Source organism: Sabethes cyaneus, chromosome 1, assembly GCF_943734655.1.
Source record: "Sabethes cyaneus chromosome 1, idSabCyanKW18_F2, whole genome shotgun sequence".
NCBI lineage: Eukaryota > Metazoa > Arthropoda > Insecta > Diptera > Culicidae > Sabethes > Sabethes cyaneus.
The window spans coordinates 57,775,598-57,799,710 of NC_071353.1; the positions used below are offsets into that span (position 1 = coordinate 57,775,598).

The following is a 24,113-nucleotide window of genomic DNA, read 5'->3' on the forward strand; positions in this document are numbered from 1 at the left end:
ATCTCAGAGTCACTCAATTTCGGTAGACAAGGAGGTATTAATTTTGTCACAAGTCAGAGGGGAGAGGTGCTTAAAGAAAACTTTACATCCCCCAAGAAAAAAATCAGAGGGGTTGTGTATAAGATACGACCACGGATGACGTAGTACAACGTTAGTCCGGTTGCATGATTTTGAATATTTTACTAAACTGATTTTTAATCTATCTGTCACTGTTACTTATCGGCGGAATATAAGGCCTTTGCAAAATATTTTTTAAGTTTTTGTCACCCCCCCCTTTGGAAATTGGCTTGAAAAATCGAGGGGCTAAAAAAAATTTGGAGGATATGAGTATAAAATCAATTGTCCGTGGGCTCTACAGCCTGAAAGCTCGAAAAATGAGTGTACTTAACACTTCTAGCACGAAACAGAAATGGAAATTCGAATTCGGAGTTTCCGAAAATCGTCCAAAAAAAATTCTCTCGTTTTTGTCTTCTTTTCGTACATTTTTGCATGGAAAATAATAACGTATATATTAAAAGCAAGAACAGATTTGGTTTTCACGCTTAAACTTTAAATAAAAATGCTTCAAACCCATGTTTTTGCTCGATTAAAAAATTCACTTTGTCCCCCCCCCCTTTAGTGGCCCAACACCGGAAGGACAAAAACTTTATAAAATATTTGTAATGGCCTAATTTTACTTTATTCTGAGCCTCATAATTATTTTAACTAAACTAGAAAATTATCAAATACAATTTTATTTTTTTAGTCATATCCAGTTCGAAAATGGTCCAGATATTGATCCAAATTTTATATTTTTTGCACCATATCATTATCCAGGCCTTTACCTAATTTCTAAATCCTCCATTGACGCACAGATGATTTTATTGCCAAACCGGGTAATTTTGTAGGGCGGTTGGGCATCACAAAGTTTCACGAGGGTGAGGAAGTTGGCGTTCTTAACCATCAGAAGTGGCTGCTTCTTTTTACTCAGACGAGTATGATTTTGTGACTAAAGAATCCGGTTGAATTTTATTGGCCTTAGGGTTTTCGGTCAGCGCGCTAAAGGTGTTTTGAAGCTTTGCTATATGCTTGATTAACGTGTTTAAACTATTTCTCATCTGAGTTTTGTCAAAACTTAAACTTACAGCAAAACTTTTTGCTGTATTTATATGGAAAATACAGGACGTTATTTGTCCATGAAAAAAATTTTGATTCCAACCATTTTTACGATGTTGCCTGTAGATAGTTAAGCAGGGATAACCACTTTAAATAGAGTTTGGAATATTAGCTTCGTAACTCAATTCGAAGTTCCAATATTAGAGTTTCCTATACAATAAAGCTATATATAAATCTGCAGAATTGTATTCTCAAATAACTTGTTTCATTCTTCTGTGCATTACTTTTAATGATACAAGAATTGTCCCGTTTAGCATAATTTGGGAATTTTTTTACATAGGGCGAACAAATTGGGAAAATTTTGCTCTACTTATATAGATTACTTATATAGATTATATAGATTACACTTATGCTTCGTGCTAAAACAAATACGTAAAATCCAATTGAAAAATTTAAGTGTAACTGGTTTTGTGCTAAATGCAAATGAAACAAAAATAGCTCTTTTTTAAGGGGCATAGTACATTTTATACCATATTTTTTGCCTAATTTCAAATCATTTTTTCTCGATAACGCGAAAGGCAAATTGAATCGGGTTTTTTGCATTCGAAACATTGCATTTTATACTAATATTTGCAATTTTGTTTTCATAAGGGAACCTCTTCCCCTTGCCCCTACGGCTCCTTGAAGATAGTCGTTCAAAAAAACCATGAATTGCGGTACCATGGATTGGCGCTGGGGGCCTTATCCGAATTGAAAAATTCCAAAACGACATGAAAGAACATTAAATTATCTCGTGTTTGATCCATCCTTTTTTAGAATTCGAACACATAACAAAATGGCGGACATTGAAACAAAAAAGTATGGTTTTAAGCGAAAAAATTGACTTTAAACATTTCTAAAAAATTCAAAAATTACACTATCAAGAAAAGGATGGGTCAAACACTAGATAATTTTGTTGGCTTTCAAACAAAAAAAGAATTATAAGAATTGCTTGAGCCGTTCTTGAGATACTTATGCTACCGACTTTCAAAACCCGGTTTCGAGAAAACGACGTTGAAGTTTTTACTCGTTGTTTAATCGCTCCATGCGCGGTACAAATAGCTGTAACTTTGTCAATATTTGGAATTCATGCAAACGACTTCAAGCATATATGGTCAAAATGTTAATCTTTCGAAATAATAAAAAAAAATTAGGTTTTAAAAAATTGAAAAGGTACTATGCCCCCTTAACAGAAGGCAGTTAGTATCCCTCTTATCTTTTGATCCATCTTATCTTTTAATCAATGATGGTTAAAATTTTTGTACAATACTGAGAATAAATTAAGTTTATATTGTTTTAAGCATAAAATGACATATGTTAGCTAACTAATTAGGAAGACTTTTTAGTTTCAAAACTAGAGGCTACAATGTACAAACACTATGAAGCAACTACGAAAAAGGATGAGTGATAGTTAGTTTTATCAATATAATTAAGTTTTTATTTAGGCTATAAATCAAGCCTACTTTCAATATCCCGCGCTTATAGATTAATTATAAACGGAGATACTATAGTGACAACAAGCAGTTTTATGGAATATACAACGGCGTGTTCGTTAGTGATGTCTCGGAGCGCAAAACTAGGTCCATTCTTAAATCAATACTAGGTCCATTCAAGATCAAAAAAGGGGGTTAACATTTTTAAGGAATTTGAAGATTTTACTGGTTTTACTGAACTTTTAAATACCTAAATTGAAATTACACATATTTTAGCATCATTTTAAGAGTATTGTTTTATTTCAAACCAGAAGGGTTCCGGGTAGTAACAGTTTGAAAATACTCTATGGTAACTGTAAAAAGGCTGAAAAACAGCTACTTTTAAATACGCGGCAATAAAGTGATTTTGGCTATAATTTTAATTTAATTTTAGTATATTTACGTTCAGAAATGATTAAAGATAAACATAAAAGCTAAATACAGTACAAAGACTTGATAATTATATCCTAAAATTCTTATTTAAAAATAGGTCCATTCAAGATCAGAATTCGACTAGGTCCATTTCAAAATCATTTACCCTACTATATAAGCAAGTTAAAGTTGTTTGCAAGATGTTTTGTACCTGACTGCCTTATACTGAGTTGACGATGAAATAAACATTGACGTCACTACGGATTCTTCCTGCCTTGTCTTGTCTTTCATTTTCAAAGGAAATTAATCTAAATGTAATAATGCTTGACTATTGAAACTATGTAAATAATTGCAGGCAACTAACTCACTAACTGACACTAGGCAGCAAATGAGACGTTCGAAACTATTTTCGGATAAAAGAGTCGCTGATATTCTTCGCTTTGAGAATTGCTGCGTTACGTCACATGCACAAATATTCCTTCAGCCTTGTTTCCGTGTAAGATAACAGTTCCGAACAGATTCTTGCAGTACCTATATGGAAACAATCTGGCAAAAGGAAAGGATTACCGCCCACTTTTCGATGTCATCAATTTGGACTAGATTCAATGTTTCGGTTAAAAGATGGGGGTGGTTTTATACATTAACAAAATTGTTTACTTTCAGGACATCAAATTAGACTAGGTTCAATGTTCAAACAACAACATCGGTTGAAGAAGAAGGGCGGATTGGCACTCAAGCGTACTTCCCAAGCACAGATATCAGATTAGTCTATCAGATTAGTACCTGACTCATAACGAACCCCTATTTCCGAAATTCTAAAATCTCTCATGCTTTTATTTTTGGAGTAAACTTTTATTTTTTTTATGTTATATAGTTGATATTTGTATGCTCTCGGGTATGAAATGGGAAAGGCAAACGTGAAAGCGACCAATATAGCTTTTGCCAGCCCAAGCTCCTACCTAGCGCCTCCACGCGGTCATACCCGGTAATACTCTATTAAGTAGTTAAGCTAGGGGGTGCGATGCTGCGTGGTTCCCAGGTGCCAGACCTCAAAAGATTTTGCGCAGACAGCTGAGCCACCTGGCCTTGGTAGCAGGTAAGCCTAATATGTTAATTTAATTATTTGTTTCGTTTTAGCTCATCAAGCACCTCCTACTGTACGATTAAAATTTTGGTCGTAACAAGTTTAAATAATACACATGGATATCATGGATATGGAAAAAATTAAATTAATTATTGAATGCACTGATGGAAATTCAAATGACGCAATTGTATTTCACGCGACGGATTGCTGGTGAGATTGTTCTATTTTTGCATATATATATATACTCAATATATACTATATACAGTTTATTGTTGAATAAATCTTCCTCATGATCCGGATTGTATGCCTTGCCCTACTAACATGATATACTCTGTTTTCCTGTAACATCTATGAAGGTAGTATGGGTTCTCTGCACTTTCAAAAGTAGATGCTACACTAACATTCCTACCCACTTCCCCTGCGGTTGTTCGGACGTAGCCAGGTATATAATGCGATTATATAGCCACCTACGATGTGTGCAGCCACATATGCTAATGCTAATGCTAATGCTAAAGTTGATATTTTTTGCAATGACCACCTATACCAGCTACCTTCTTGAAAGACTCCTAGGTCAAAAACCATTCCCCCTGTAAATGCAACAAGAGGTACTCTTCATTTCATGTAAATCGACAATTCTTTTTTGTGATTAAACCTTCAAATTGATAGAGCTGAACAGTTTCTGTACTGCAAGAATTTCAAAATAATCACACAGTGTAATCTACACAGTCGAATAAACCCCAACTATGCAATTTTAGATCTCACTTGCCCAGGCGTACCTTATATGGCCCGAATCAGTATCTAATATAGTTGCTAAACAAGTTTAAAGTATCTTAAAACAAGTGGTAGTGGTTGAAGCAGGCCTGTGCTTGGGTTTTAGCTTGGGCTTAGAATTATACTTCGACTTAAACATGGATTTTGTGTTGAGCTTAAGCCTATGGTTAAATATAATATTGGTTATGCGATCGATGGTCGATTCTAAAGCCTTTTTTCAAGCGTCTGCCGTAATCAATTCACGATGTGGCGAAGAATGCGGATGTTTCCATCATTTATCCAAAAGACGATGAAAGATGTCGGATTCCATGTGCTCAAGATCCAGAAGACATCGAACCGGAACGACAAACAAAACACGGTTGCCAAGCCCGTAACAGAAAGCTGTGGTTGACAACAGTGGATGATGAAACCAAGGCATGTCGTGTCGGACGACAAGACTTACGTCAACGCGACACAACGAGGATCCCAAGGTTAGTCGCTCCTGCGGAGGTAAAAAAGAAGAAGGTGCCCAAATCAGAGTCAGTAGTATTGTTGCATTAGCCCCGTAACTGTCCTGTACTCTAATAGCCGGCTGTGAAGTCTGTCGATAAAGAAGGGTCAAGTCTTAGAAAGACGTTTAAGCCCATGGCTTTGCTTTTTTGCCCAAATCCACTAAAAAGTTTTTGGTTTAGCAGACCATCTGTGGGTGGGGCAAGATAAGTTAGCCGTACATCACAAGAGGTGCTATCAACAGGCGAATCTACCGGTACGAATGCCCCCAGAAGCTCCTGCTGCTCTTCCTGCGTTCTCACTCACGAGACGCTGTTTTGGCTGGTTTCGAAAATTGGAATAAATTGTGTCACCGAAATGCAACGTCGCGAATTGATTTTTCGCCAGCACCTGGAAAATCCTCAACTCTCTTATCAGAACACAACTCGGAATCGTGCAGTCAACGATGAGTCGTGTGATTAAATGTATTCAAAATGGATGTTTTGGATATTCAGAGAGCCAAGAACCGGGAAGGGCTGCAGACGTACAAATTGCAGAAGACTCCAAATCGTGACGAACTGCAAAATATGGTGCGAAAGTCACGGACCCGGAAACTGTACACCCAGATGCTGACGAAGCGTTATTGTCTCATCATGGATGATGAGACTTACGTCAAGGCGGATTTCTGGCAGCTTCCGGGGCTACTGTTCTTCAACACCCAGCACAATTTTGATGTTCCGGAGGGCAGGGCTTGAAAAGGGATCGCAAGTTGAATGTGACTGCCGTGAATGCGAACTTTCCGCATTCAAACTCCGCTTTTTGAACGATCATTTGACTGTTTTTTCAATTCAGTCAAGCTGCCGCTTGCGCTGCTGCCGTCTTACAATTCATGCGGCATCTCTGCAAAAGCAAACAGTCGATCTCCCGTTTTGCTTTGCGCTTTGAGAATATAAACTGCAAACTGACTGGAAGCATACGGTGACGTATTTTTTCGTTTCTCTTTTTGTCTCCAAATCGGCTGCTCACAGTAATAGTTTGTCACCCGGACGTCGGTCCGACGCAAGCAAAATATTCGTTTGTATTGGACGGAGTCCGACCGACTTCTTCCATGCACATGTAGTGGTTGTTTTTTTTGTAGTATTGAATCATAGGATTGTGCGGTTGCTTTTCTTAAGCGTGGTGACTGCCAGTCATTTGACTGTTTTGCAGTCATTCGCTGCTCCAAACGGTAAAGGCAACTTGATCGAAACGAAAATGTTAAAAAGCTTTAGAATCCGTTCATACTACTGCGTGCCATCGGCGTTTGACTGAGCAAACTGCCAGTTGTGTTATGCATAGCGTTCGTATTCCATCACTAAACGGACGGTGTGAACTTGAATGCGCGTTGGTGGGACTGCGGTAGAAAAAAAGGATCGGTCGAAGCCCTGCCGGAGGGAGTAAGGATGCAGAAACTATCAAAGTTTGCCAAGAAATACATGATTTGGCAAGCGTTCTGCTCATGTGGCAAACGGAGTGCGCCGCTCGTGACTACCGGGACTGTAAAAGGGCAGATCTACTTCAAGGAGTCTACAGGAGTCTACTTCTGTCTACAGAAGCATCTGCTTCCTCTGTTGAAGTAACAAGAGAGCCCTACGATCTTCTAGCCGGATCTAACTTCGTGCCACTATTCAAAGCATGTCCTGGAGTGGCACGAAGCCAACGAGGTCACTTTCGTTCCCAAGGACATGTACCCCCTTCAACGCACCGGAACTAAGGCCCATCGGAAAATACTGGGTTATGATGAAGCAGGCACTACGGAAGCATTCCAAGGAGGTCAAATCTGAGAAAGACATGAAGAAAAAGTAAGTTTCTGTATAGAAGAAGCTGCAGCCAAATGTTGTACAGAACCTTATGAGTGGAGTTAAGCGTAAAGTGTGAGCATTCGGTTATGGTATTAAAGTTGAATGACATAAATATACCAAAAACTACAAGGTATACAGCCCTAAGGTTCTACGAGAGGGTGACGTAGGACTATATCAGATCGTTAGATCAAAAATTAATGTAAACTGCTTTTTTGGCATATGTATGTTTATGAGAGTCTATGAGTGCCATTGTTTAAGTGAATGTTTAAAAGAGAAGTGCGAAATATACAGATTCAATTATTCATTGAATACAATGGAGGCTTTGAAAATACGTGGACGGGGATTCATAAGTACAACGCCTGCAACTATTGAGACATAGAGATTTTAAAAATCACTTGTGTACATCATAAAGATTGAAATAGTAATCAATGGCCAGCCCACAGATTATTGTATTAAATATAATTGTGAATAGCTTGACTTGTTTCAATAATCTTACTTTAACTCGTTTGTGGCCTTTAAAAGGGCCATTAATTACAAATAATAATAAAGCCAGAGCACGTTCATCGCAAATATGACATGCCATTCGAATGTCCTTCTCTTTTGACATGAATGGCAACAGGTACGTAAATAAGCTGCATCGATTCACTGTCTCTTGCTTCGAGAAGGTTTTACTAGTTTATTTTCACAGCTTACCGCTTGTTACATAGCAGAAAATATGGCAGATACGCAAAAATTACTGTTTTATTTGTATGACAGTCCTATCCTCCTAGCACAGGGGTCAAACCGTCAAACGTCAAACCGTCAGAAAATAAATTAATGCCTCCAAAAACCCCGTACATTCCAAATTTGGTTCCATTTGATTAATTAGTTCTCGAGTTATGAGGAAATTTGTATTCATTTGTATGGGAGCCCCCCCCCCCCTCTTAGAAGGGGAAGGGGTTTCAGTAGGCCATGGAAAAAATTCTTACCTAAAAAAATCAACGCGTGCCAAATTTGGTTCCATTTACTTGATTAGTTCTCGTGTTTTGAGGAAATTTGTGTTTCATTTAAATAGGAGTCCCCCCTCTTACGCCCTCCATTGCTGGTCATTTTATCTATCCAACGACATATAAGTTGTTCAGTTTCGTTCAGTAGTTTAGTAGTTATTAGCATTTGAAATCTTTCATTCAAACGTTACACTTCTATTTTCGTTTTCACAAAGTGCTACCCAGTCCCAGTATAGTAAACAAAGACGTAGTCCTACGTCAAAACTTACTTATATTTTGTTGTCTGAAAGTTTAAAAAGAATCGGTCAACTAGGTTATTTTCTACAGCTTCTTATCCGTGATGCAAGTTGTTGTGGGACACCCTTTAGAGCACCCGAGCTAGCAGGTGCGAAGCCGAGTGCCTGTTCCCCAGGTGAGGGGCGGCTCAACCAGCGTCTGTTGGTTGAATATGAAACGCTATATCCCGCAAGCTATCCCTAGTGTATTTTGAGAGCTTTGACAATTGCCTAGAGTATCGTATTCTTTTAAAATGCAACTAAGAAAAGCTAGGTATGAAAAACCAATTTTTAAAGAAGTTTTGAAGAATATGTCCTATAGTTCAGCACTCGATAAAGATAGAAATTTTATTTTTTTAGCAAAGTTGCTTGTTTTTACAATATCTACAACTTTGCTGAAGAAACTATGGCTGCATTTCCTAACACAAAAAAGTTATTCTTATATTTTCATTATAGTAAGCGATGACTAACTTTTGACTGTTTCAGATTAAGGGGGATATTCATTCGAACAAAAGTGCTGAAGACCATAAATGATAAAATGAAAACAAAAGACACTAGGAAACAAGTTTCACTTTTCGCCCTTTTGGACTACTGTGTGATGGTCAGACTTCGTAAACAACACCTAATGTCTAGGAGAGTATGCTAGCTTCGAAGAAACAGTGGGCGAAAGTATCAAAAGAAGTCGGTCCCACCATTGCCCAAAGCATTATTAGTGTCGAGGGCAAGATGCGGACATTCGACTATGGAGAGAAGATCCATTGAAGTAATTGGTAGAAAGCTAACCATAACGTTGTAGTTTATTTCTTGGCAGTTTGAAGAAAATGTGGCTTGAAATTAATTTTTGACAACTTTTTTTGAGTACTTTATTTATTTGAGAAAACCATTCCCAAGAAGTACTTTGACAGTGTCGAATAAAAATTTGTCTTAGTCTTGTGCTTGTCTTGTCTTATTGCTCAAGCTGGTAGACATAAATTCTGCATTGGGGCGAAGCAACCAACGGTTGAAAGCCCCATCAAAGAGTAAATAAATAAATAAATAAATTCTGCATGGTTGTTTTGCGTTTCGATATTTTGAAAAAATCTTATGGATACCGTACTTGTCTAGTGCTGTCATAAAAAATCAGAGGGGTTGTGTATAAGACACGACCGCATATATAGCTGACGCAGGACTACGTAAGTCTCTTTGTAGTGATAGTAGCATGTATTCATGCTTGTAATCAATCGATTCTTCATGTATACATGCTATATGCAACATATATACATGCTACATGCGTTGTATGTAACATTTATCAAAGTAGTAACATTGCATACGTTCAATTCTCAAAAGATTGTGCATTTGAAAACAATTTAACAAAATCAAGAACACAAACTATTGCTTTCTGGACTTACCTTACTGGAATTAAATATTGTTTTTATTACCCATGGTTCCCCACGTTGAAGGGATTTTACCAATTCAATCCTATTTTATCAACAGCACATCTTTTCAATACACTTCTAATGAAACGGTAAGCATGCGTATTCACGGGAAACTAGCAGTCATTGACTTTTCGTCGGAAAGTCCAATTTCGGAAGCAGTTTTTCGGCCCAAAAACGGGATTGTGTTTATAAAAATGTATATACTGCATTCTTCTTGCCAATCTGAACACAGCAAATATATTTTCATAAACGAATTTTTGTTTCAAACAAAAAAAACTGCTTTTGAAATTGGCAGAATTGATGATGACTAATTTCACCTTCATACAGAGTCGTATTATGACCGAACACTACAGCTATAGCACATTTTTCCAACACAGATATCAAATTCGCCGAGGTTTAATCGTCTCCCAGTAAAGAATTTGCGATCTGTTGGGACAATGAGCTTGTGTCACTTTTTCTGGCACACTTCCCTAACACAGACAACAAATTGGACTAGGTTTAATCGCGTTCGTAAGAAATCTGTTGGCACGAGTGGGCTTTGTCACTCTTTCTGGCGTACTTCCCAAGCAAGGACATCAAAATGGTCTAGGTTTAACCGCGGTGTTAAGAAATCTTGCTGAAATGAGGGAACTTTGTCACTTGTTTTGGCTTACTTCCCAAGCACAGATATCAAATTGGTATAGGTTTAGATCATCGCAAAGAATCTTCCAACCAATCACGAAGCGAGAATTCTGGTAAAACATAGGCTCATTATTTTAAATTTTTCAATAGTTCAACATCAAGAATCCATACTTTTCTTCATTTGGGTCAATTCTTAGAAGATTTTCCGATCGATTGGTGTAAGAATATTGAAAATCGATCGGAAAACCGCTGAGCTATTAGCGCTCAAAACCTTTCATTTTTCGTGACGCTCGCATTTTTCGATTTTTTGGAATGACACCCTATCTCAAAACTTGCCGTAAGACGTAGTCCTACGTCAAAATCAAAAAATAAACATTCACCAATCGAACAGATTTAATCAAAACCACACCAAATAAACATTTTTGAACGCTGAAATCTTAGTTTCTCCGGATGAAATTCAACATAGATGGATTATGGAAACTGATAAAATATGTATGGTGAAACATTATGATATCGTGACTGAATACACACAGATGATTAAACCATTATTGAATAACTGGAAAAAAAACTGCATCTAATAATGAAACAAAGTGAAGCCATCCAACAAATTCCAAGCACTAAATCTTTCTGTGCTGATTAAATAATAATCCAGTATCATATAATTGCTTAACTTATGATTGGCAATAACCCCGCCCTTAGCATGTCAATCAGGTAATTGCGCTGGCCACCATGTGGGGCGAGTGAGAAAAATCTTTCAAACTTGGCGTCGTGGGGATGACGTCATCGTCGTCGGTACTGGTTAGGATGGGAGGGGAGTGAGCAAATTACACGTGTTAACACGTTCCGGAAGCATCAGCCGCTCTAATAACAAACAATCCGTCCTCGACTCGGAAGTTTTTCCGGCCCAAACTTCCTGTCCTGGCAGTCCGACTGCCTGCCTGTAGGCTTGACTGACAGACTGACAGGCCACATTACAGAAGTCGTTGGCTGGCGTCTCGCCGGTCGGCCGTTGAAGGTTACTTTCACGCTCCTGGAGACGGTGAAGAGAAAAACTTTCGAGATTGGCGCTGTAATCGTTTCTTAATAGGAACGTAATTTCAGGAAAATTGCTTTCACTTATTTTGTCTCGCGGGACCGCTGAAGTCGCACACGAGCTAATGTGCAGCCTGAGCAGTAACAACTTTTGGAATTTACCGAACGTGACCGGTTTGCAGCTCGATGGGGTACATTACGTGGAGCGGTTGGAGTCAGCTTATCCGTCGGGACAGGTGATTGAAGGCTTGTTAGTGCCGGGGCAGCGAACGATGGGATTTTGTCACAGGTTGGCGGCATGGGAAAAAGGCTTTAGTTGATTGGATCGTGGCAAGTTTTGCCACTAAGTCGCACGGCCAGAGGCTTGCATTTTGTGGCGAGTCAGACAGTCAGGCGGTTGGGATGCGGGGGTGTGTAGCTGGAAAACTTTTGGCGTTGCAGGATAAGTGCTGTTGGTTCGGAATTGTGTGTTTCTTGTGAAAGTAAGTTTACCAGTGTGAAATGGGTATGGTTATGTTCTGAAGGATTTCTGCACTATCTCGGTATTAGGCGGGAATGTTGTTACGGGACCAAGCGAACACGTATCAAGTTGAAGGCCAGCGGATCAAAATTATGTATGAATTTGTGCGCTTTGAGTTTTGACGGCCAGGTGTCACTGGAAATAACATGTAGAGATTAACTTAAAGTTTAATAATGACTATATTCGATCATAGAGGTAATGAAATACGGAAGCTCGTGCTTAATGAAAAATAGTTTGCTAACAAGGTACGTCGGAATGCTTCTATTCCTAATAATATGCAGCTAAAATTATTCTGTTTTTTTTTGGTTTTTATTCAATTTCTCTTCGATAAAAACGTAAGAAAAAGTAAAATGAAAAATTGGTTATATTCAGCGGCATTTAATACGCGATTATTTAAACATTCCAACATTCTTGAGTATTGTCACACTATTATGGCATTATGAAAATATTTAAAAATTATGCAATGTTTGGTGCGGAGCTATTATTTCTATCTATTTGAAAATCAGAGAAGATGTGCTCCAGATACGACAGTACAGTTGGCGTAGAAATACGCTTTACGGGTGCAAACTTAATAATTTATTTTCTCATCCAATATTTCTTATCATCATGTACGTATTCGGGTTAGTTTCAACGCTTACAATGGATAGGTACTGTCGATACACATACAGTGCGGAGCGATGGTCTTGGTCAAGAGTCTGACATGGCATTGCATGCTGGTAAACGTACAGAAAAAATGTCACCAGTTTCAGTCCCTGGTCTGAATTGTCAATGGTCAAGATGCAAGATTGTCGTTTCGCTGCTTTCCAACGTCGCTTTCCGTGTCGGTCAAATATGTTCTCTCTTGGCTGTCCCCGTATTCCTGAGCTACGGCTGCTACCGCCCAGGCACGAAAATTGATTCACAGTAACCAGTCCGTATGCATGTGATGTAGTAGTAATGACGATGTAACAAACAAATAAAAAACACGATCAAGTGTTTATTTATTTTTACAACAATTTTTCACACGACGATATATAAGTCGAATTGCTATTGGTGTGGTCCAAGCTTACATCGAAGAGAAAAGCTGAACTGAACAACTCGGAGGTTAACCGGCTTCACGATGATGGCTCGCAAGTGCCGTATGTTTTGTCTTCTTCTTCTTTTCTTGAAGTGACACTAGTCTGATTCAACCCATTGGAAGACGTAGTTCTACGTCAGGGGCGGACTGGGAGCCAAAGGACCCACCGGGCCTTTGAGTTTAGGAGCCCCAGCTTGCAATATTCTCATGATAGTAAATTAACACGAAAAACGACATCTACTCAAAAGACATCAGCGTTACAAGGACAATAAATCGAATGATTATGGGCTCTATTTTGTAAGTCATGTCGTGCAACTTAACTCGACTCAGGCACTGTCGAGTGTCGAGTTCCAGGAGAACGGCCAGCATAGCGGTTCGATGCTCGAAACAAAACAAACTCAGTCGTTATTAGGACCGAGTTACCAGCTTTTAGCGTGTGCGTCATATTAGCGGTTCATGGTACTTTAGTTTGGACGCATTTTTCTTCAACCCAATCTTCGCTACTTTGAGTTTTAGTTTGTTCAGCCACCACCACTGATGTTGTTCTATCGACAATATCCGTTTCATTGGCAAAGCAGACGATCTTACTAGATTTGCTGGAGATTGTGCCTGTGTATTGCTCCTTTCATAACATCCTGTAACGGCATGTTGAACAGCCCACATGACAGACCATCACGTTGATAAAGTCCACTGCGAGGTTAGAATGCCCATGATTTTACGGTCGATGGAATCATGCGCAACTTTGAAATCAATGAAATAATGGTGCGTAGAATTCTGTATTCAAGAACTTTTTGGAGGATCTGCCGCAGCGTGAATAATTGATTCTTTACTGACCGTCCTTCAGCGAACCCGGAAGAGAACTTTCCACATTCTGATGAGTGCCACTGTGCATATTGGCCAGCAATGCAACGTTTTCCTCATCTATCACCCATTTATATTTCTGCAGATTTTAAGTTATAGGGTTAATGACATGCAAAATTGCAAGTATCAAATAAGCTGATTTTATAAATGAAAGGATGTCAACATCAGTTCAATATATATGAGTAGCTTACTGCGTCTTCACGTCAGAACAGAACAGTTCATAGTGCAGGCGATTCCCGAGCCGAGTTATAGCTATCCCTGGGATTAAACTTTTGGATTCTCCTATAAGAATTCTGCTTCTATTCTATGCGAATCCTCTGCAGAATTTCTTCACACGATTCCAATGTGAGGAATGCCCGAGGCTCTGCGCGAATCTCTTTGGTTCGTCCTGGTAGAGCTGCGGAAAAAAGAACCCACCGTCTAAAAACGTCATAACGAAGAGCACGTGCTCGCCAGTCCAGAGGAGAGGTTCGCCAGCAACGACACACGAAGTTTCTACAAAACGGTCAGGTGCAAGAATGTTGCCATACCTGTGATGTACAATGATAGTGCTAGCAACCTGCTTACTGACAAAACGACGGTAGCAGCCAGGTGGAAGAGTATTTCCAGACGCTGTTGAATAGAGAAGTAAACACGAAGATCAGCAGGTACAGGATAAGAATTTTGAGCGACGGCCAAACTGTGGAGCCATCAACACAGGAGGAGGTCAAAAGAGCAATCAGTGAGCTGAAAAACGGTAAGGTTGCTGTGAAGGATGGTATCCTGGCTGAACTTCTAAAAGTGAGGAGCGAGCAGCTGTACGAAACAATTCGCCACCTCATTGTCAGAAACAGAATATGGGAGGAAAATAAATATCGGAGGAGTGGTTGATTGGCCTCATTTCCCATAATTTTAAAAACGGACATCGACTTGAGACTAAAAACTATCGAGACATTACGTTGCTCAATTTTACCTATAAGGTGCTCTGCCTATCGTGTGTTTTAGACTGAGTTCGTTAGCTGAGTTCTTCGTCGGCGAGTATCAAGCTGGTTTTCATGAGGGTCGCTTCACGATGGATCAGATATTTACCCTGCGTCTAGTAACTGACGAGTTCCGGGAGTACAACTTGCAGACTCATCATATTTTTATGGATTTCAAGGCAGCATACGATTCAGTCAAACGAAATGAGCTGTGACAGTTAACGCTAGGCCATGGTTTTCCCACAGAACTAGTAACGTTGATTCGTGTGACGCTGGATGAGTAAAAATTATGAGTCAGAATGGCGGATGAGCCCTCACGTGCTTCTTGATTTTGCGGATGACGTCGATATCACCGAAATCAAAAGTAGAGCAGTGAAAGAAGCCTTTAGGTCATTTATTGAGAAATTGGGACTTACCATTAACACCACCACCGGCGTGGAAATCCAAATGGTGTTGGTGTCGAAGAGGAACTGAACATATTTTGGTATGCTCGTGACATGTGACAACGATGTAAATCGCAAAATAAAACGACTAATTGGTCGGTATTAAGTCAGACCGAACCAAGTGACAAAACTCTGATTTCGAGAAAAATGCGTTCAAAGTGTGCAGCTCTGTATGGTTTATATGCTACCAATCGTTAGAAATCATCTCATAACTATGACTGTTTGCAATATTTACGTAGTCTGATTGGAGTAAAATGTTGCCTAGAAATTTCTTGATCGTTTGCGTTCATTAACTCATTTTTTAAAATTTTGCGACTTGGTCCGATCTGATTTAACACCGATCTGATTGTAGCTGCGAATTGGCCTTTACGCAGGCATTACATTTTGTAGCTGAAGTCCCATAGCTTGCAAATTCGCATAAACTGACGCTCTAGAGAACACTAATCCTCTCGGTGGCCCTTTACGGACATGAATCATGGACGCTAAAAGAAGCTGATCGACGAATGCTTGGGGTTTTAGCGTAAAATTTTATAAAATCCAAAATGGCGTGTAGCGCAGACGCATGAACCACGAGCTATATTAAGAATGTAAATATGCTGTTATAATAAGATAGTACAGTGTGGCAGTCTGCGCTGGGCTGGTTACGTGTCTAGAATGCCCGACGAAAGAGTAGCCAAAATTATTTTAAGCAGAGAATCAAGAAGAGGCCGTAGACTTCGGAGTAGACATCGCACTGATAGATGTGCGCTATCAAGGATGATGCACGTTCAGCTGGTGTTCGAGGGGTTTGAGGAAAGGTAGCCCAGGATTGAGTACTGGAGGATCATAATTCATTCGGAGCAGGATCGATAACGGTCCGTCGCCACTGAAGTAAACTAAGTATGGAGCTTAAGCCGACAGTTCGAAATTTGTAAGTAGTCAAATAACTGCGGATGAAATACTAATTTTACTTTTAAATACTCAGAATTGAAGCTGGTAATATTTTCGGAGCTTGGACCCCAACAGCTCAACCTAAATGATTTCATGAATCACGGGGCCCCAGCAATTGAACATTCGTGAGTCGTAGAAAAAGTTCAATTGAAAGAGAAACTTTGGTTTAAAGTTCGGGGCCCCAACAGTCCCATTTGAAGCTTAATTTTAAATCATCAAATCGATTGATTTCATAAATCATGGGGCCCCAGCAATTGAACATTCGTGAGTCGCTGAAAGAGTTTAATCACATCGTCAATTACCTTTATTCACAAGTCAAATATACACTTGTCATAACAAAACCATGTCTCGCTGCTTTCTAAGCATGAAAGTTTATCTGGTTGCGTACCAATTCTAGAGCGAGTTTATAACCATTCCTATAGTCACATGATAACAGAATGCTAGAATAAATTACCGTGTTAAAGACAGGTTGAGGCTCATCATGATCAGCTACAAACACTTATAGCACTGTAGGTAAAGCACGGCTTTCCCTATACGCAGCCGTTACGGAATAATATCAACTACCATATTAGTTAAATAAACTTTTTTACCCACTCTCGTGCAAAATTTATGCTCCTGCACCTGAACTGATACGTTTTCCCAAATCCAGTGCTGCTCGGAGCCTCCCGGCGAATACATAAACTGTACGACTAATGAGCAAATGATACTTCCACCCCACAACGCTCTCATTCGAAGCCGGTTGCACATACTTTAGTACCCTTCACTGCATCAGCTCCTTCTTATTTTACGGTTCAGCGGCGAAAAGCGCGAGAGAAACTTATTTCGATGAAGTGTCCTTTCGCTACAGCCGTCGTCGCCGTAACAGATATGTGCCATAGTTTACGAAACTCTGCCGATGCCACGACGTAGCTTTTCTGTTGTGGGGGATTGAGTTGAAGAAAGTTTTTCCAGCCAGGAAAAGTACATCACACGCGCGTGTGTATATGTGTGTGCATAAGTGTGTGGCTGATTCACTGTCCCATAAAACTGGCGTTCCATTTATGAGTGGAGAACCGAGCGGTAATAATTTTCAAATTATTTTGCAACATCGCAAACGAGTACGGTAAAGGATATGGAATGATTGTCACAGCTATGCATATTTTGTAGGGCTTCAGTGTTGTTACTTAACACACGCTTAGACTGCTTCTAGCACTTTGCTGGTTGCAACCATGGTGTACAGCTTTAATCCCCAAACTTACCAAGTATTTCCACGGTGTGCACCTGGTCTTTGTTGATCTTGTCACTGATCTGACACACGTAGTCGCCTGCATCCTGTGGTTCTAGCTCAGAAATTTCCAGATTGTACCCGTTGACCAGTCGTATCCGTTCGTCTCGGGTAACCATTAGCTGCGAGGCCGTCAGTACGTTCGTGCCCCGTCGCCATAGCAACACTAGGGTGCCTGCAAGAGAGATAAAAATGTGAAAAGAGAAGTTAATTAAATTACGAATTAATACTCCCACCACTAGCACGTAGTGCTAATTTGGATCTAGTTTCTAGGGACTTGGTTTGCCTTTGTGATAGTTGGACACTTTGTAGGTGAAATGCAGTGAGAAATTAATTTAAAATGGTCACTGGAGCATTATTGCGACAAGAAATCATTGTTCTTATTGAATTAAATTTTATTTATTGGGTATTGAGTATTGATGCCACTGCGCTACGAAAAACAAAAAAAAAAAACAATTAAAATGTTTTATAATTTTTGTAGTTTTTAGATGTGATTTGTTATTAATTTGGCCAATAGAACACCACACGAAGCGTCGCTTTTCTAGTGGCAGTAATATCAAAATTTCTCACTTATCTATGTTTACCTCCCTGAAAACCAATCACTAATCACATTTTATTTGTGGTACAGTTAAGGCCCAAACAGAATGCTGCGTCAACGCATCCGTCATCGTTAATTTGACAGTAAACCCATGGAAAAATCAGACGGGTTGTGCACAAGACAGAAACACGACCGCATAGGTGACATAGGACCACGTAAGTCTCTTTGTAGCGATAGAAGGATGTATCCATGTATGTAATAATACGATTCTTCATGTATACAACCTACATACGTAACGTTTATCAAAATAGTAACATTGTATAAGTTCAATCCTCAACCGATTTTGGAGTTATATCCATGAATTGATTGAATCTATTTTATTAAAACGAAACCAAGTCAGTAACTAAACCAAACAGTAAATAAATTTTTATGATCTGTTTCTACGTTAAATAGTGCTTTTCCTCAGTTAATCGGTAGACGGTACACGAGTTTTCAAAAAGTTCAGAGTTTTGCGCAACTTTTCTGTGGCTTACAAAAGAACACTGATAATAAAGCATTAACAAGCTGCAGACGTTTTGGAAGTCGCAGAAAATGTCGCCCGTGACCAGAAGACTTATTACCGTCATTGCATTGGTCGGTCGTTCGCAATGGTGAAAAATTCAATTTTTCCCTCGTTGACTGTTATTATGGTATTAACTGGGCAAGAAAATATAATAAACTCTTCAATCGTTGTGGACCCTTAAAAGGACCGATTGTTTGATTATCATAACTCCTGCTTGCAATAAACTTGCACTAACGCACTTAACGTAATTCTCTGTTCGGTAAATTGGAGTACCGATAACCGCTAACCAGGCACGGCTTATTGCAACGGACCAACCGGAAAGCCTCAGCAGCTATGCGATCAACGAAGCCGTTCGTGTATGGTCTTGAATCACGATGAAATACCACTCCAAGTGGCCAGCTGCAAGCGACGTGGGATGCTTCTGGTCGTTTTGTTGTCGCGAGCAGCATATTTTCTGCCAATTCCAGAACTTCAGCAGCCAGATATTCCATCACGGCAGCGAAATGAGTGCTCCAGCGTCAACAACACGCTCAATAGCCGACCGGGAACTGTAAACGTGCACGAGTTGACTTTCGTTTGCCCTGGCAAACGATGTTGGCAGTAGCTCAGCTAGCGCTTGAATAATGCTGTTCGCATTTTTTTTTTTTTTGCATTAATTTTGATTTATTCAACTATTGATTTTTAATACATTTGATATTGACAAAGCGAGGGATTCAACATTATGTTTTTCAGCTCTAAATTTTTGGTAGTTACTGGTAATTGTTCACCTGATTTCTTTTTTTTTTTATCGATAATTCACATATTAATGCTGAGCATTAGGGTTTTTAATTATTAAATAAAATCCTACCTACTTAAATATAAAGCTCGCGGATGAGCACAGCATCAGAACACAATGCACTGTTTTTAATTTTATCTGCTTGAGAAGCAATGGTGTCTGCTATACTATCTATGCTAGCTAGGCGTTGGACCTCAGATGTTCTGGTACTGGGTGGCAGATTCAAGATCATCTTCAGGAATTTGTTCTGCACTCGATGTACCTTCAGCAGGTGCGTTTTGGCACACGCTCTCCATATTGGGGCGGCGTAAAGCAGCATTGGCCGGACTACTTGTTTGTATACCGCCAGTTTATTAACGGCGGACAGTTTTGACTTGCGGTTTATTAGGGGGTACAGCTTCTTCAGTAGGACGGTGCTCCTAGCTACAGTCTGGTCAATGTGCAGCCGATAAAGCAGTTTCCGATCGTACGTCAGCCCAAGGTAGCGAACATCTGTAGACCATGAGATGCTTGCTCCATTCAGCTGGACCAATGTGGAAGGTTCCAGACGCTGGCTATTCCGGTGGGGGAATACAATGGTTTGTGTTTTCGCTGCATTCACACGAATTTTCCATTTAGCAAGGTATTCTGCAAAACAGTTCAATCCGTCCTGCAGTTTTTTAACGATGGGCTTGATTTGCCTTCCAGCATACAGGATGGCGGTATCATCGGCAAAGAGAGATATTACTCCTCCACCGGGTAGATCTGGAATGTCCGACGTAAACAGGTTATAAAGGACTGGACCTAGGATGCTTCCCTGAGGCACTCCTGCGGGCACATTGAAGGGATCAGACAATTCGCCGAGGACGCAAACTTGACTCCTACGATTCCGTAAGTAGCTCTGGATAATTTTCACCAGGTAGTTGGGGAAGTTGTATAGCACCAGCTTATGGATGAGGCCATCGTGCCACACATTGTCGAAGGCTTTCTCAATGTCAAGACAAGCCATGGCCGTTGTCTTGGAGATCTGCTTATTCCTGTTGATAATATTTGTAACGCGTTGTAGCTGGTGGGTCGTTGAATGGCCTCGACGGAACCCGAACTGCTCGTCAAGGAGAATGTTGTTCTGTTCCGTGAGGCACAGAATGCGGGTGTAAATGCAACGTTCGAGTACTTTGCTCAACGCAGAGAGCAGGCTAATGGGTCGATAGCTCTGGGCTCTGGGTTGGATCCTTCCCGGGTTTCAATACTGGGACAACTTTGGCAAGCTTCCAATGTTCAGGAAAGTAGGAGAGTTCAAGGCAACTGTTGAACACCCTCGTAAGAGTTGAGTACGCCTTCGGGCCAAGACGCTTGAGAACCAGATTAAAAACACCGTCGAGGCCTGGTGTTTTCATATTGCGGGAAGATTTGATGTTGTTCCGGACCTCGTCTACAGTAATATGCCTATCGTGTGGTACTTCACTCGGGGAACGTCTTAGATTGTTAATCGTTTCAGCAACGATTGGATCCATCGGGCTAGCCATATCACGACCGAGATTGTGCGATGCGGAAAAATGTTGCGATAGTGCGCAGGCTTTTTCACGGGGTGTTATAAGCGTTTGGTTATCAGCAACCAGGGGCGGGATAGGTTTTGGCCTCGACTTCAACACCTTAGCGACACGCCAAAATGGTCGAGAGTAGTTGGGGAGAGCTGCGATTTCCGATGCAAACTGTTTGTTTTTGATTTTTTCTAGTCTATCCTTGACTATTTTCGTTAGCTGCCTAGCGTAGTACCGATGTCGAGGGTTTAGAGTACGCTGATGTTGCCTTCGAAGAGCATTCCGCATGGTGATAAGGCGCTTGGTATTGTCATCAATTTCAGTAACTTTCCGGGTTACCGGAACTGACGGTACGAAACGATGCACAGCCTCGGCGATGGTATCGGTGATGCCTACCAAAGCCAGGTCAATATCCTCTGTTGTATCCAGGGTGATGTTTTCTTCAATGCAATTCTCAACGTAACGTTGTAGCTGCACCCAATTTGCACGATGGTAATTTTTCCTGTGATTGATCTGGTACGATATAGCATAGCAACCAATATCGACAGTGACTGGAAAATGGTCCGAAGACAGCTCCGAGATGGTTTTGGGGACCGGGAAATCGTCGATGTTTGTCAGAAATATGTCCAACTTGGAGCCAGCACCGCTATTGGCGATGAACGTTGGCTTATCCGGATGTACAGGGTAGTAATAGCCAGCTTCAGCATCTTGGATGATGATCCTACCGTTTGAGTTGCATCTGGAGTCTCCCCAGGCAGAGTGGCGAGCATTAAGGTCGCCGGCGATAATAAATATGCCACCTCTTCTGGATAGCTTCTGGATGTCGTTTTTTAACTGCATAGTTGTTCCATTTGTTCGTCGTGACTGGGAAGGACAGTAGACTGCGATGAAAGTGATTGGACCGAGAGAAGAGTCCAGTTCGACACCTAAGGCTTCAATGAACGTTGTATTAAAACTGGGAATGGTTTTGAACGTTAATCCTCTCTTCACAGCGATGGCAACCCCACCTCCAGCCGAGGTTGTGCGATCAAGTCTAATTATCGAGTGATCCGGCAGGTGAAAATTGACTTCCGGTTTCAAGTGTGTTTCGGTTAATATAGCAACATCAATGTCGTGTGAGTGCAGGAAGGTCAGAAGTTCAATCTTCTTGTTGGCCAATGAATGGGCATTCCAATTAAGGATTCGAAGCAATTGATCCATGACGATAGTAGAAAGTCATCATGACCGCAATCTGTTCCTGATTGGTGCGGCAAGCCCTGGTTTGCCGATCTAGTTCCATGAAAAGCGTCGCTAATTGTTCCATGGTATACAGGCCGGTTATGGGAGGCATACTTGTGACTTGAGCATAACTGAGAAAGCCAGGAGGTTGGCTTAGAGCACTGCTAGATGAGGGGGCTGGCGGGGGTGGTAAATTAATTAATGAATCCGGGACCGGACTGGACTTCGTATTTCTCCTATTCGGCATTTGCTGACGATTCGAAATATCTTTTCGAATTTCGATGAATTCCGAGCGCTTCGGGCAGGAACGATTATTTGTTGGGTGATCACCGTCACAATTGAGGCACTTAATCTGTACTGTTTCATCATCAAGACAGTCCGTCGTCGGATGGGCGCCTGCACACTTCATACAGCGACTCTTAATATGGCAGTTCTTCATACCATGACCAAAGTTTAAGCAATTAGAACATTGCGTAACGTCCCGATGAATAGGCTTATACCTTTCCCATTTAACGATGATGTTGAATAATGCGATGATCGCTTTTATTTCCTGTAGGGTTGTTGATCCCCTGGTCAAGTGCAACAGGTATAACTGGTCTCGATACTTGATGGTCTTGTTGTGTCTGACCATCTTGAAAGCATTTTCGATTTTTAGGCCCTTTAATTGGAGTTCCTCTTTCAGTTCGTTGAGTTCCATGTCAGGTAGTCCACGAAGAACCACTTTATATGGCTTAGAAGCAGCAATGTCATGGGTGAAGTACTCTGCTTTCACCTGTCTTAGGTACTCCTGTACCGCTTTGAAGTGCGGTAATGAGGGGACGATAATTTTGTATCCGTCTGTGCAGAGACGAATCTGTGCACGCAGTCCATGGCTGATTAGGTTATTTATATCGTTCCGAAACGTACTAGGAAATCCTCGCACGTAGAAGGGGGGAAGTTTCTCTTTCTTTTCGATCACAGTCGTACCATCATCGTCGGTTGGGAGTTGAGCAAATTTGTTGCTTTCCAGCAGCCGTTTCGAGCTAGTTGCCTCATCCGCTCTAGTAACAGATTGGTTCCGTTGTCGTTTTGTAGAAGTTGGATCCATGTTAGATTTGGATCGGTGTTTTCCCATTCCGGGAAGCGCAGACAGTTTGGAGGATTATAGGCGAGAGAATATTCTTTTTTACTCTTACTCAGGGAGAAAAACAAAAACACGTCTTTACCGAATGGAGGTCGGGATAAGAATGATAATGCTGTTCGCCGGTTTACCGCATATTATGTACCAGAGCAAGCGACAAGAATCGGCCACACCTATTTTTCATGGTCCTTCATTCTATCATCTACGTTAAATAAAATAGAGCATTTCAATTTCAGTCTGAACAAAAGAGCAAAGTTACCAGTGAGCCGTTCGCCTTTTGCTGCCAAAGAAAAATTACGCTACGTATTATTACTGTTTAGCATTGGTGATGGATAAATTTGTGTTGCTAAAGAAAACCGAGTGAAAAGCCCTAAGTTCCTAGTTTCCTAGGTTTCATCAATTGCCGAAACCCGTTCTTTGAAGAACGAACAAATTCTTATATGAAGATGCAAAAGATGTTACTAAAACTTTCATTTTATTAAACCCATGGTTTTACGCATTTTGACGCTTGACCGAATACATCATTGAGCTGGTATATTTGTTGGCTGTTTCTTACCTTCCGAGACGGCCAACTCAACCAGCAGCAATAAGCGAACAGAAGCGCGAGAGGTGATCGGTTAAAATTATTTGATAAGAATCGAACAATTAGAATCAATCTAAATTAAATAGAATTCAAATCAGTGAGCGAAAATTCCTCAAATCTTCATGAACATTATGTTTTGTCCTTAAAAGAACATTTTGTCGACGTGATATGTTGGAAATTTAAGCCTTCTTTTCCGTTTTGTTGGGCAGCAACAAAACAGCTTGGATGTTCAGAAAGACACTTCACTGAGCATTATAAGCCGAAGCATGAAAATGCGTTTCTACTTTGATGA

General features: G+C 40.4%; 1 protein-coding gene across 1 annotated transcript in view; it reads right to left on the minus strand.

The window, feature by feature from the left end:
- The window catches only part of LOC128745717 (hemicentin-2), a 131,108-nt gene extending 110,740 nt beyond the window's left edge, over positions 1-20,368 (minus strand). The window contains exons 1-2 of the mRNA XM_053842796.1: positions 19,549-20,368; positions 17,480-17,680 (exon numbers count right to left, since the gene is read on the minus strand). Coding sequence (XP_053698771.1) covers positions 17,480-17,680; positions 19,549-20,368 — 1,021 coding nt within the window. The remainder of the gene's footprint in view (positions 1-17,479; positions 17,681-19,548) is intronic.
- Between the last annotated feature and the right edge of the window lie 3,745 nt (positions 20,369-24,113).